At 42.6% G+C, this 12,480-nt stretch overlaps 1 protein-coding gene and 1 long non-coding RNA gene across 11 annotated transcripts in view; one reads left to right on the plus strand and one right to left on the minus strand.

The window, feature by feature from the left end:
- The window catches only part of LOC311257203, a 32,170-nt gene extending 20,164 nt beyond the window's left edge, over positions 1-12,006 (plus strand). Inside the window, exons 4-5 of the long non-coding RNA XR_014622597.1 lie at positions 10,956-11,104; positions 11,710-12,006. This is a non-coding gene — a long non-coding RNA (uncharacterized lncRNA). The remainder of the gene's footprint in view (positions 1-10,955; positions 11,105-11,709) is intronic.
- The window catches only part of enox2 (ecto-NOX disulfide-thiol exchanger 2), a 192,214-nt gene that overhangs the window by 15,369 nt on the left and 164,365 nt on the right, over positions 1-12,480 (minus strand). For 7 of the 10 annotated variants that reach the window (XM_084352685.1, XM_084352690.1, XM_084352684.1 and 4 more), the window contains 3 exons: positions 10,929-11,035; positions 3,885-3,999; positions 52-239 (listed from right to left, as the gene is read on the minus strand). In XM_084352685.1, the coding sequence (XP_084208811.1) occupies positions 52-239; positions 3,885-3,999; positions 10,929-11,035 (410 nt within the window). The remainder of the gene's footprint in view (positions 1-51; positions 240-3,884; positions 4,000-10,928; positions 11,036-12,480) is intronic. The other 3 variants (XM_084352686.1, XM_084352689.1, XM_084352688.1) reach the window with 2 other exon arrangements.

The following is a 12,480-nucleotide window of genomic DNA, read 5'->3' on the forward strand; positions in this document are numbered from 1 at the left end:
AGATTAAAATTATTGTTGGACACGTGATTTGAAGAAGGTGTCAAGTGCTACCTTCTGCATGCCTTGCAGGGCCTGCTGCAGGAAGCTGAGCTGCTGAGAGTGCGTGCTGTCCTCCTCGCTCCTCATTGGTTGGTTCTTGCCCTGTTCCTGTTTGAGTAGCTCCACCTCGTTCCTGTAGGCGTCCAGCTGGCAGCGCAGGGAGTCGTTCTCCTCCTTCAATGCCTCTGCTTGGGAAACACCTATAGATTTATTCACAATGTATAGAAAACAGTATATAATATTCTGATAATGACGTGTAGCACTGTCACTTTTTTTTTTTGGTAATTTATGCTCGATTACAACAAATTATTTTCCAGTTTTTCCTACCCTGTGTCTTTTGGGGAAAAATATCAATTTGTGCAATAAAAAATATCAAAGATGGGGACGCACAATATACAGTATATGAGACTGGTAACAGAAGAAGAAGAAGAAGAAGAAGAAGAAGAAGAAGAGCACAAGGAGGAAGAAAAAGAAGAGGATGAGCGAGAAGAGGTGCAGGAGGAGAAGGAAGAGGAAGTAAAAGAATAAGGGTGCGCATGAGGAGGAGGAAGAACTTGAAGAAGAAGAAGGAAGCAGAAGAAGAAGAAGAAGAAGAAGTAGAGTAGGAGAAGGAGAAGAAGAAGAAATATAAGAGGATGAGCATGAGGAGAAGGAAGACGAAGAAGAACAAGTGCAGTGTAGACTAGAGAGCAAAACATGCTGCTGGTGCCGGTGGTGCAGCGGGTCTGGGTTAGGGGTTAGCTGAGGAATAACCCTCAGGTGTGTGTAAAATTTAGGTTAGGAACTTACAACATGAAAATACAAAAATGCAACATTCTCAGTTTTCGGCCATGAGAAGCAGGTTGCCATCCCTAGTTGAAGATATTACACTGTGACATTAGCAGTCATGACCGGATCACTCACTTTTCATTTGAGTGAGAGGGTGCACAGACATATTAAGCAGGATTGTACGGTGACGAGCATCTTAAAATTCAAAACGTAAGGACGAAAGAGAAGAGCTCAATTGACTTTTTATGCAAATTTCAAGCATTTTCAAAGACAAAATTGTAAATGTCCTCCTGATAGATGTCTGCTGATACATACGTCTCTGCCTTATCTCAGTAGAAGCATTTCAGAAGACTGTCGTGTTTGCATCTACAAGCCAGGCAGCATTAAAGCCCCTGAAGCAACATATATTGAGATATGCTTTGGGGTAATTATTGAGACTAATACACTGAAAAACTTCTTCTAATCAGCCTCAGGACTTGTGGGTGGGTGTTGTTTGATTTGATTGATAGCGATGCAAAGTGTCAGGAGCCATTTTTGGTGCCCCTGATTCCAGACATCAAAGCTCACATGAATTTTTCTTCATAGACAACGTTACGTAACCCGCAGCTGGAGCTCTTCTACGGCTCGGGTTTGGGTGAAATTCTCTCAGTTGAATCTTCAGTGCAAAAGATGAACAGCTGTGTCACAAAATATCTGGTTCTTTGATAACAAGTAATAAGTACAAGCATGTATATCTAAATATACACTTCGTGGGAGAACATCTGATCGCCGTGCTTAAAATTCTGTGACGTGTGCTGCTAATGGCGGGTGAAAGCTAAAGATGATAGTTAGTATTGTAAACTGACAATACAGTCTGCAGCTTCAATCCATTTACTTTTGGATTGTGGGTCAATTTTGGATTAATTTCGCACCAGTGAAACCATTAATTCAGATTCAGTGACGAAGCGTCCGTGGGAAAAAACACATCACTTTGGCACACTGTGTATTGGCAGCCTTTAATTGTGCCAACAGGCCGGCTTCTTCTACATAGCAACAGCGACCAAACTCAAGGTTATTGCAGCATTTGGAGTCATCTGCCATGGAGCCCGACCAATATATCGATTAGCTGATATTATCAGTCGATATTGGCTTGTAAGAGATGTATTATTATCCTCAACTGTCATCAGATTTCATTTTAAACCTCGCTACGTCCTGAATGGTGTAAGAAAAATCACCTTTTTCTGACTGATCTCTTCAAGCCCAGACAAAACCCCTTAAAGAAATCTCTCTCTGTTCTTTCTTTGGCAATTAATAGTGTGTTCACGTAGGATCCTGTCACTTGTTTTTTTACGAAGCTGATTGAGAAAAAAAGGCTTTCAGGGCCTTTGAAAGAACTCCATTACTGGCGTAAACAACATCTACCAAACACAAAAGAGTCAAAAATCTGAAGATAAAATGTTGTGAAGCTATCTGGAAATGATTGTTTGGATATTCACTCCAAGTCTGATAATCAAACACCTACAGTATATTAGCATGAACTACTGAAAGCTGTGATAATCCCAAAGTGTTTCGTCCAATAGCTCTCTACTGGACATTTGACCTGACCTATTGAGCAAATAGAGGAGACAGTGGGAGTTTATTATTATACGAGACCTGCTCAGCTCCAGAGATGTCCGGTATTATCAGCTCTTCTCTCCTCCTGTGGGCCTTGAGGGGAAGCTCTTTGGAAAAGTGCAATACACTGACTGGACCGGGGAGATAAGCCCCGTTCTGTGTGTGTGTGTGTGTGTGTGTGTGTGTGTGTGTGTGTGTGTGTGTGTGAATGCGTGTCTGGTGAGGTTTTGTGTAGGTGTTCATGAGTGCTGCCTGCAGTCTATCATGGAGGACCATCGGCGGTTCTAATGAACTCTTGCTGGGTTGAGTGTGTGCGTGTCCTCGCTGTGTTCGTGTGTACTTTTATCCCAGCGCAAAAAATGAAGGTTTAAGGTGAGGAGAGTATTGATCTGAGAGCCTCATCAACTTGGTGTGAGGAGATGTCAACCACTTGGCCAGATTCTGAGCAATTCCCCTTTCTGTTACATAAGAGGCGGCGCTATCGACCTGCAGGTATCCATGAGCGTGCACGCACACACACAGGCGGTTGTTTTGCTTTCTATTCTTTACCTGAGTCAGACGCAGCGCATCGATTCACTTTTTAAGAGGCTGCAGTCATAACACAGGTGTTTTTCAGCGCGGCCCGCTAACGTGTAAATATGCCCCTTTGCTTAAAGGTTAGCGAGTAAAGGGAGTGTAACAGTCGGCCTGTCAGCACAAATAACCGAGAAGTGCCACATTTACACCTGTCACCTCCGCCAATCCTGTAGCATCGAGCTAAACGACAGGTCTCTGACAGCATTGCTAATTACTGATAGCTAAATAGCAAGGTTGCAAAAGAGAAGGGGCTGAGCTGACGACTGCATTTACATACATTTGCATGCTGATTAGAGAAGCTGTCATATTAGCAAATGGCAAAGATCAGAATGATTAAAAGGCACGAAGAGAGTGTGTGAAGTGAGCGCTACAACACACACAGGCGGAAAAAACACAAGATGAGAGACGACATTACATGCGGTGGTTTCACGCCCGCTGCCCCGGTGACGACTATAGACTCATGGGTTATTGTACCGGCGGCTGAGAGATTAGGAGCACCGTTAGTTTTTGTTACTTCAGCACTCACATCGAGGGAAAAACAGAAGATTATGGCACTTCAGTGGCACCCTGATCTGAGATTAGATGGCAGCTGGCTGGTGTAGACACATTTTCACACACATAGACGCTGGTATGTACATTTACAAGGGTGGACCGGGGAGAATGTCATTTAGTAGTCATGTATGCCATCAGCACAGCAAAGTATGTGAGTTGTCAGCATCTTGATGTAGTTTAAATGTATTTTTTATTCATGGAGAGTTGTCAGATGCTTGGGGGATGATTACTGTCTTTTCAGTCAAACCGAGCTGCCTCCTTCTGTTATTTAACACTCTTTGTGTCCACTCTCTTGAGACCTTGATCAGTGTATGGCCCGTCATTTTGACAGTGAATACGTGCGTGCATATGCATACCCGAGTCCTCCGAGTCCTTGCTGTCAGGGGCGTCCTCCATGTCATCGTCAGACATCTCCATCTCCTCCTCTCGCCTGATGCCCATCAGCTGCTCGCTGTGCATGTTTCTGATCTCCTGCAAAAAACAAGCAAAGGAAGGGCGGGTCAGAACTGCAGAGACTCATGGGTGATGTTGAAGCAGAATCATCTGTGACGCACCACTTTGATTTCACTGTTACTGTTTAGCATTAGTTGTAAGTGATATTTGTAACAGATTAGAACAGAAGAGGTGAATAAAGATGAAAAGGATGGTCTCAGCTGGTGCTTAACACTTCTGGCACAGCAATGGGGCAGGTGGTAGCACAAATATAACCTGTTCCCACAGTTTTGTACCCGTTACTGCACATTTATGCAACTAAAATAGATGATAAGTGTGTGAAAGTGACAACCAAAGCTCCTGTCAGAAATGTCAAAGCCTTACACCATCAGATCACACTGATTTAGGATGACAGAGCATAAAAAGCATCTCAGGCCCTGTTCACATTTGGCATCAACATGCATCCTGAGTGGATCCGATCACGAGTGGACAGCTCTTAGTCAGGGTGTGAAAACCCCGAAGACGCATTGAGGACGCATCTGAGATCCAATCAGCAAGACCATATTCTGAAGTAGTCTAGGACGCATGTGAGCGACGTGAAACAACATAAAGAAGCCACAGCAACAATCATAACGGATGAAACAGTCGGATTTCTGTGTATGTTTGGTCTCTCTTAACCTGCCCATGTTAGCAGCAGAAGTTTGTGTGTCTGCTTCAACTAATCATTGCACTAGTAACCACAACACCACCAGCCTCCCTTACAAATCGCATGATTTTAAGAGTTGCTGCATGAGGAGAAACTTCACAAGCTTTGTGAAATGGCTACAGCGCTTTCAAAATCATTAGTGCCTTCTTATGAATGTGTTATTAAAAACAACATTACGATGTTTATTTCCTTATAAAAAGTGTCAGTTTGTTGTGGCAGAGAACAACCCCAGACTTCCTTAAAAAACAAACAAAAAAAAACGCTCAATTTTGAGATTTGTTGCATAAGAAAACTGAAAATGCATTTTGTGAAACGCTGTCTACAACAGATTCTTAACTTTCCTGGCCTACTTGTTAATTCGGCAAATGTTATACATGAAGACATTTATGTCTTTGCATAAAAAACATATCGGCTTGTTCCAGTGTTTATATAGAGCGGGGGAGTGAGATCCAATCACAAGAGGTCACTTGAGACACATGTTGAGATGCATTCAATGCCAATGTGTGAATCGACGGGCTTGAAGCTGTCCACTTGTGATCGGATCACTAAGGACGGATGGTAACAACAAACGTGAACAGCCTCTTAGTTTGTTTTTATTACACCCATGTTTCATTCTAATTGACTGCACATGTGGAAACCCACAGCAGTAACTGTATAATATCACTCTTCTCTGTTTCATTTTAACCTCACGGACAGAATCGATAATGACCAAATCCATCTGGAGACCAGTAACCACAAGCACACTTCAAATTGGTTTCAAGATTAAGGTCAACCCCACTGAAATGCGCCGGCTGTAAATTAGTACAAACCTTCCAGGTGTGTGTCAAGAGAGAAGCAAAAACAAATAAACAGAATCCTCAGGATACTTTTCACACATTAGACAGCTTAGACCAAACCGCGAACATAGTGTTTCTGTGAATCAGTGCTTGCATGGGGTTTTAAACACCAGTCGGCTTTCGTTCCCTGTTGTGAGCAGATGTTTGAGCTACAGGAGTGTCTGGATTAAAAAGACGGGGTCTAACGTTAGCGCTGCCAGAGAATAGAGAGTAGAGAGCACAGCTAACAATGGGAGACCGAGTGATAGGATGTTTTTCACCCAGAGGGTTGAGAAATGTCCGCTAACATAAGTTGACCCAGTGTTTCCTCTGTAATTTGTAGCAGCTGTGGCGGGGGGTCATTTTTGGCATTTGTTCCATGTCCAGCTGTGGTGTTGAATAATGGCAAGACAGTTTTTTGACATTTTGATGTCGCAATGACCTTTGACCTTTTGGATATAAAATGTCATAACCTTATCATGGACGTTTACATGTCCAAGTTGTCCGTCCCATTCTTGTGGACGCAATATCTCGAAAACGCCTTCGAATCTGGCACAAACGTTTACTTTAAGTAAATGTGACCTCACAAAACACGTCCATTTTTTTTTTTTTTTTACACAAATGTCTAATAGGCTAAAATGATGAGGTGAAGACATTTTATATTCAAAAGGTCAACAGGTCAACTTCACTCTGACATTTTATTATTCTGCAATAAAAGTTCTGCTCTTTATTCAACTGCAAAGCTCAGGAACAGCAACTCGACTGGTGTGTGGACGTATACAGCCGCGAGGTGGTAGTTCTAGTTATCATATGAACTGTTGAGCAAGGGCCAAAAATGTGTTTTGTGAGGTCACAGTGACCTTTGACCCCCCCAACTTCTAATCAGTTCACGCTCGAGTCAAAGTGGACGTTGCCAGATTTGAAGAAATTCCCTCAAGGTGCTCTTGATATCGTGTTCACAAGAATGACGGAAAGCCAGTGTCAACCCTGGCCGGAGGCATAAAAATGAATAAATAAAGAAAAACTGATATTTGTGTTCTATTAGAACAAATTGTATTTTCTAAAATGCTTTAAAATGATCCCCTCGAGTATTTTAGACCTCACGCTCTGACAGGCTGATGCATAACATTTTACCTTAACAGTATTTAAAAACTCTATAATCTTGCTTTAAGAACAGCTGATTAATATGTACAAGACATGTCACCTTATACAGCAAGATGGTTTATTTTATTATTACATTACTTACACGTGATCTATAGCGCTGAACTCTAATCACAGCTCAGTGAAGACTGTACAGAAACAAATCAAGTTGACTCCGGACAAATAAGAACTTGTCGACTACATGGAGGAAATGATTTAGTGATTACTTTGTTTATATTATCAAATGCGTTTTTTTGTCCAGTATTAACGCGGATCTACATGCAAAATACCACTTTACTCAACTTTAGTGACCTATCACAGCCTTGATAACGTGTATAACTCCCTGTGATTCATTTCACAATAAACTACACACACCAGGATATCTGTGCATCAACTTTTACGTAAAACATTCACACATTTAACTTGTGAAAGAACACAAGTTGAACGGGTGGAAAGTGTTCTCACTTTACCATTTGAACAAGTGCCTATTGAACCACATATAGACAAACAACACCTAGCGGATAGAGAGACGACTGTTCTATCAATGACAAATTCACAACAACAGGCTGAAAAATACTCTAAAAGCTAACGGGAGCAAAAAGCTGCCCGAGAGTACATAAACTTACAACCATCTGTCAGCTGACATTATCAGCCTGAGCCCATGGCAGGGGTCAAACAGGTACTCTAGACACACCAAGACATGCCGACACACAACCATCTGGTGTGTGTGGAGCACAGCGTGCACACACAAGCACACACAGCACATAAAACACTGATAGAGGGAGGCAGCTGATTCTGCCTGAGAGCTGGAGCGACTCAACACCGCTGCTCGTTCCTCCATATTTCACCTCCGGGCCTGAGAATCATACTGAATATACAATGACTGAGAGTGAAACTGGCTGCCTATTTGATGATAAACTACCCCTGAGCAACTGCACTTACCTATGCTCTTTACACTGGCCAGAGGCTGCCAGACCTATAGATGATAGCCTCTGAGGCAGGCCTGTATGAGCAATGTCAAAGTAAACCCAGATTAAGCCACATTTTTTTGCTTTTAAATCAAATCACTCCAGACTTGTAACGTTAAAGAATGACCGGTTGTGCTTGAAGTTACTGAGAATTAGCACCCGCCTCTGCAGCTCTAAGCAGCCTTTTGACACTTTAAGCCCGCTATTTTGGTTCTGACCTTCACAATGTGGCAATATGGTTGCATCTCACAGCTCTCATTACACCCACATATACTATATAACCCAAAGGCAAGCTGAGTGCACTCCACCAGCGCAGCTATAATGACAGGGAGCTGAAGTAAACAAGTCGCTGGTGAAGAAACTCGAGCATCAAGCAAGTCAAGACTCCATGAATCCACCCAGTTGTTGATGGCGACCAAACCGAAGCTAAAAGGCGAGAGAGTTTTGGACTTCTTCTTCATCAAGAGGCCAGAAACACGATGGAAAGCTACTGTTTTTCTTTGACTAATCTTTGCTGACAAGGTTAGCCATAACATCGAGGTTGTGAGCACCAAGCGGGATTTCGGCGTAGATTGAAAACTGGCCTTTACTCAGTCTGAATGTCTAAGACCCCATTTTGCTTTCTTTTCAAACCGAGCTGCCAACAAATAGCTTCCAGGCCGTTGTAAGGGGAGCAGCTCCATACATTAATGTATCATAACACATTGTGCTAACTGCTGTGAAGTGGATGTACAAGTACTTATAAAGTCACAGGATCTGTGGGACAAAATAAATGCAAGGTGTCCCGCTACAAAAGCACATGGGTCAGTTGTGGCTGGAAAGGTAGAGCTGCTGTCCATTAATCAGAAGGCTGCTGGTTTGATCCGTGGCAACAGGTGCCGACCTGCTCATCAGGAGCAATTTGGGGTTCAGTATCTTGCTCAAGGATACTTCAACATGCAGCCAGGGGAGCTGGGGAATCAAACCAGTGACCCACTCCTTCCTCCTGAGCCACAGCTGCCCTAATGCGCCCACTACTCGGCCTCTTTCATCTCTGTTTTTCCTTTTGACTCCTGGGGGAAATATATGGCTCATTAGATGATAAATGTTGCACAATGTTCAACAGCTAATTGCTAATTTTGCCCGACTCTCTGCTGGTTGCTGCTTACACTGTAGTGCTGTTGGAAACGATGCGAAGCAAGTGAGAGCAGTAAGAGAAGTTAAAACGGCTCCGTAGAGCTGTGGAGTCTGGTTAGGGATGGCAATCTTATTGGTGCTGTATCATTATCGTGAGAGAACAGTACATATCATCTTAGATTTTTACTTTTATTGTGATAAAAAAATGGTTTTCCTGGTTTTAAAGGCTGCATCACTGCAAAGTAAATTATAATTTTCTGAGCTTAGCAGATTGTTCTACTACTCTAATACTTGCCTTTGCCCTCTTAGTCATTGTATCCACATTACTGATGCTTATGAATAAAAATTGGGAATTTCGTAAAATAATATTGTGCTATTTTATTTTGTATCCCAGTTGCTGCACAGCCTTTAAACACCCTGATATTATTTTAGTCCGGCATTAATTATCAGTAGCCATTTGGTCTATCGTCAAAATAAAAATATGGACCACAGTAGTTCGGTGGCAAAAATACTTTTTGGTATTTTAATTCCTCTTAGGAGGGTTTAATTTTTTCCCTCTTGATTGTATAATTCCTCACTGTGCATTAACTTACTTAAACAGAGAGATACAGACTCAAGTCGGGCCGGTGCTGAACCAAAAGCTTCGAGTCCAAATGACTTCATCTGTCTGCTCGCGTCTCACTCGGAGACAAACACACACACACACACACACACACACACACACACACACACACACACACACACACACACACACACACACACACACACATACATATCAAACCCACTCTGAATGAGAATAAAGTCTATTCTCACAGGTATATAACAGTGTAAAGTAGCTGGAGGAGAACAACTACAAAGACCGTTTGAACCAGGACGTCTTTTAGAGGATTTATTCAAAACAATGTTTTCTGAACGAGGACACATTCTGGAGTGGACCATCCACCCACAGTGGTGTCTTTCACTTGCATCTACGGTCACGTTGTACTCCCTGGTGAATGCAGTGTGTGTACAGGATCTCTATAAAGGAAGTCTGAAAAAGAATGGACAGATCCCTGAGGCCTGATGAAAACACTTCTGGTATCCACATAATAGATTTGAATACATTTGCTACATCGCTGATACAGAAGACAGTGAGTCCCGAATGAGACGAATGCTGAGACTCTCAAGGTCTGAGCGAGGGAAGAAAAACAATACGAAAGTGGCCTTTACTGACGTCACACAACCGGCCGTGTACTCAAGCATCTGCATATAAACATGCATCATTCAGCTTCCTACTTACTCATCAGGTGTGTGTTAAAAGACCTCCTCGCTCGCTATTATGAGCACGATAAGTGTTCGCAAACGGTTCCTGTAAAGATCGGTAATTTCACTGTTTTCGTGATTCTGATTATTAGAGCAACAAATTGAGTTCGTTAGACCTACCTTTAAAGAGACGTTTGTGTACAAGTTGATTGCTGCTCCTGCTGTGTGACATTCTGTTATTATTGTGTATGTGTGTGTTAGTGTATGTCTAAAATTATACTCTCAATCACACTTGGAGTTGTTTGTTGTTTATGCTGAGGTTCAGAGAAACTTACCAATCGGATATGATCATATATGGTCCATTAGACCCAGGGACTGCAGCACACTCCAGACCCTCCATTAAATACAACCCATCGTCATGCTAATTAATGCTCCATTTGGCAGACAGAAAAAAATGGCACGCAGATAGCAGAAGACAAAAAAAAAAAAAAAAAGTCTGTATATTCAAAAATGAATCGGCTTTTATGGCTCAAGATGCTCGTCCTTAATTATCCGCTCAAAAGACAATCTTCGTATTTGTTGGGGAAAAAAGGCTGGTACAGATTTACCTGCGTTCTGGACACCCTTAGAGATGGAAAACTCACCCAGGAGTAGTGCAGGGAGGGGAGGGGGAGGAGGTAGGGATGGAGGTTTGGACCTGGGTGTGCCTGGAGTGATCAGCCACCTGTTCTGCATCCTGGCTTCATTCAAAGTACTTACTGTAACAAGGAGTCTGCTTTTTTCACTTCTGATTTCATTTTTTCTTCACTTGTTCAAATTTCAATCAGTACATGACCGTAATTTAAGCATCCCAACTATCAATAGAAAAATAAAGAACTTTACACTGAGTAAAGAGGGAGACAGGAGTCGAACAAACTGGGATAAAGTCTAGATTTCCCAAAAATCATGTGAACAAACAGAATGAAATCAAAGTGTACTAACCTCTGCTTGTTTGCGCCACATGTCCAGGTTCTTGCGCTGAGCTTTGGAGAAATGGTCCCATGCCTTTTGTTTGGAGGCAGCTTGGAATACAGACACAATCTGTTCAACTGTGGCGGGATGCAGGGAAGGACCAGAGACCATCCAGAGACAGAGAGAGAAAGAAAGACAGAGGGCAGGTGGGAAGGAGCAGAGGAGTGAGAAAGTGGAGTCAACTAGGGATGTAAAGAACTGTGTGAGTGTGTGTTTATATATGTGTGTGTGTGTGTGTGTGTGTGTGTGTGTGTGCAAGCGTGTGATCTACTTACCTGCTGATGCCAGTGCATCATCTCGTGGATTGTTGGATAGATAATTCCCACACACAAACTAGATTTAAACCTTTTTAACACTTCACAGTAGCTCTGCTAACACTGACTCTGATTTGTATTAGCCAGGAACATGGCTCGACAGGAGTGATGGCCACTCTGGTCCACAATCTAAAAAACTACTTGACAGGCTGCCATGAAACTTGGCCAAGAAACTGAACCCTGAATTGCTCCCAGTGAGCGGGTCAGCACCTTGCATGGTAGCCGCTGCCATCAGTGTGTGAATGAGTGAATGAGACAAGTGTCGTCGTCAGTTTCCCATTTACAGATATAAATGGCTCCTAGAGAATGGCCAAATAGCAGGTAGATGCTAATATTTTTACCAGCCAGTCAATAGATAGTGATGAATATCTTACCAGCATTTGTCTGGTAGCTTGGGCCCTCTTTGACATTTCTTATCCTCTGATTTTTTCCTTTAGCGCCACCAGGACGTTGGTGGTGTGGAGATAAAGAAGGCTTTAAACCTTGCACTCAGATGTACGTATGTCGGATGCTCAGCCAGCAGTGATGTGAGTTGATCTGCTTTCTCCCTTTACTGGTGACGGGAAACAGTTTTCTCTGCTGGGTGAGAGTTATAGGTTGCAACTCCTGCCTGAAGGCAACTCTGAGAAGACACACCTCTATTGACGAATCCTAGAATGGATTTCCTTAAAATTTGATGGATATTCACGTCTCTCTCATGAGGAACAGTAACAAACTCATCTCCTGAATTTTAATCCAGAACCATAATTTGTCAAATAATTTGTTGGATGACCAAATGTTTGCACAACTGATATCTGCACTCTGTGCTTTATTGTAAATATGAGCATGCTAACATGCTAAACTAAGAGTGTGAACTTTGCAAACATATCTGCTAAACATCAGCATGTTGACAAAGGTCCTGCAGGCTCACAGAGCTGCTGGCATCGCTGCAGACTTTGTCTTGTGTAATATTTATTTAACAAGGGAAATTTTGCTAAGCAACTGGCAGCTGCCAAAAATAACCTACTTTAAGTGTGCCACTGTTGACCACTGTGCAGCTCCACTACAGCAGTCGGCTGTAAGGAATCTTGTGCAAGGACACTTTGTTAAAGTAGCGCAGCGTTCCTGATTCCCTTTCCCCTAGTCAGATTTCTGTCTTCTTATAAAAGGAACAGCTGAAATCTTCAAACCTCTGCAGTTAACACTTCAGTAGCTGCTAAATGACGGTG

The sequence above is a fragment of the Pagrus pagrus genome, assembly GCF_965226575.1.
Source record: "Pagrus pagrus genome assembly, chromosome: 5".
In the NCBI taxonomy this organism is placed as follows: Eukaryota; Metazoa; Chordata; class Actinopteri; order Spariformes; family Sparidae; genus Pagrus; species Pagrus pagrus.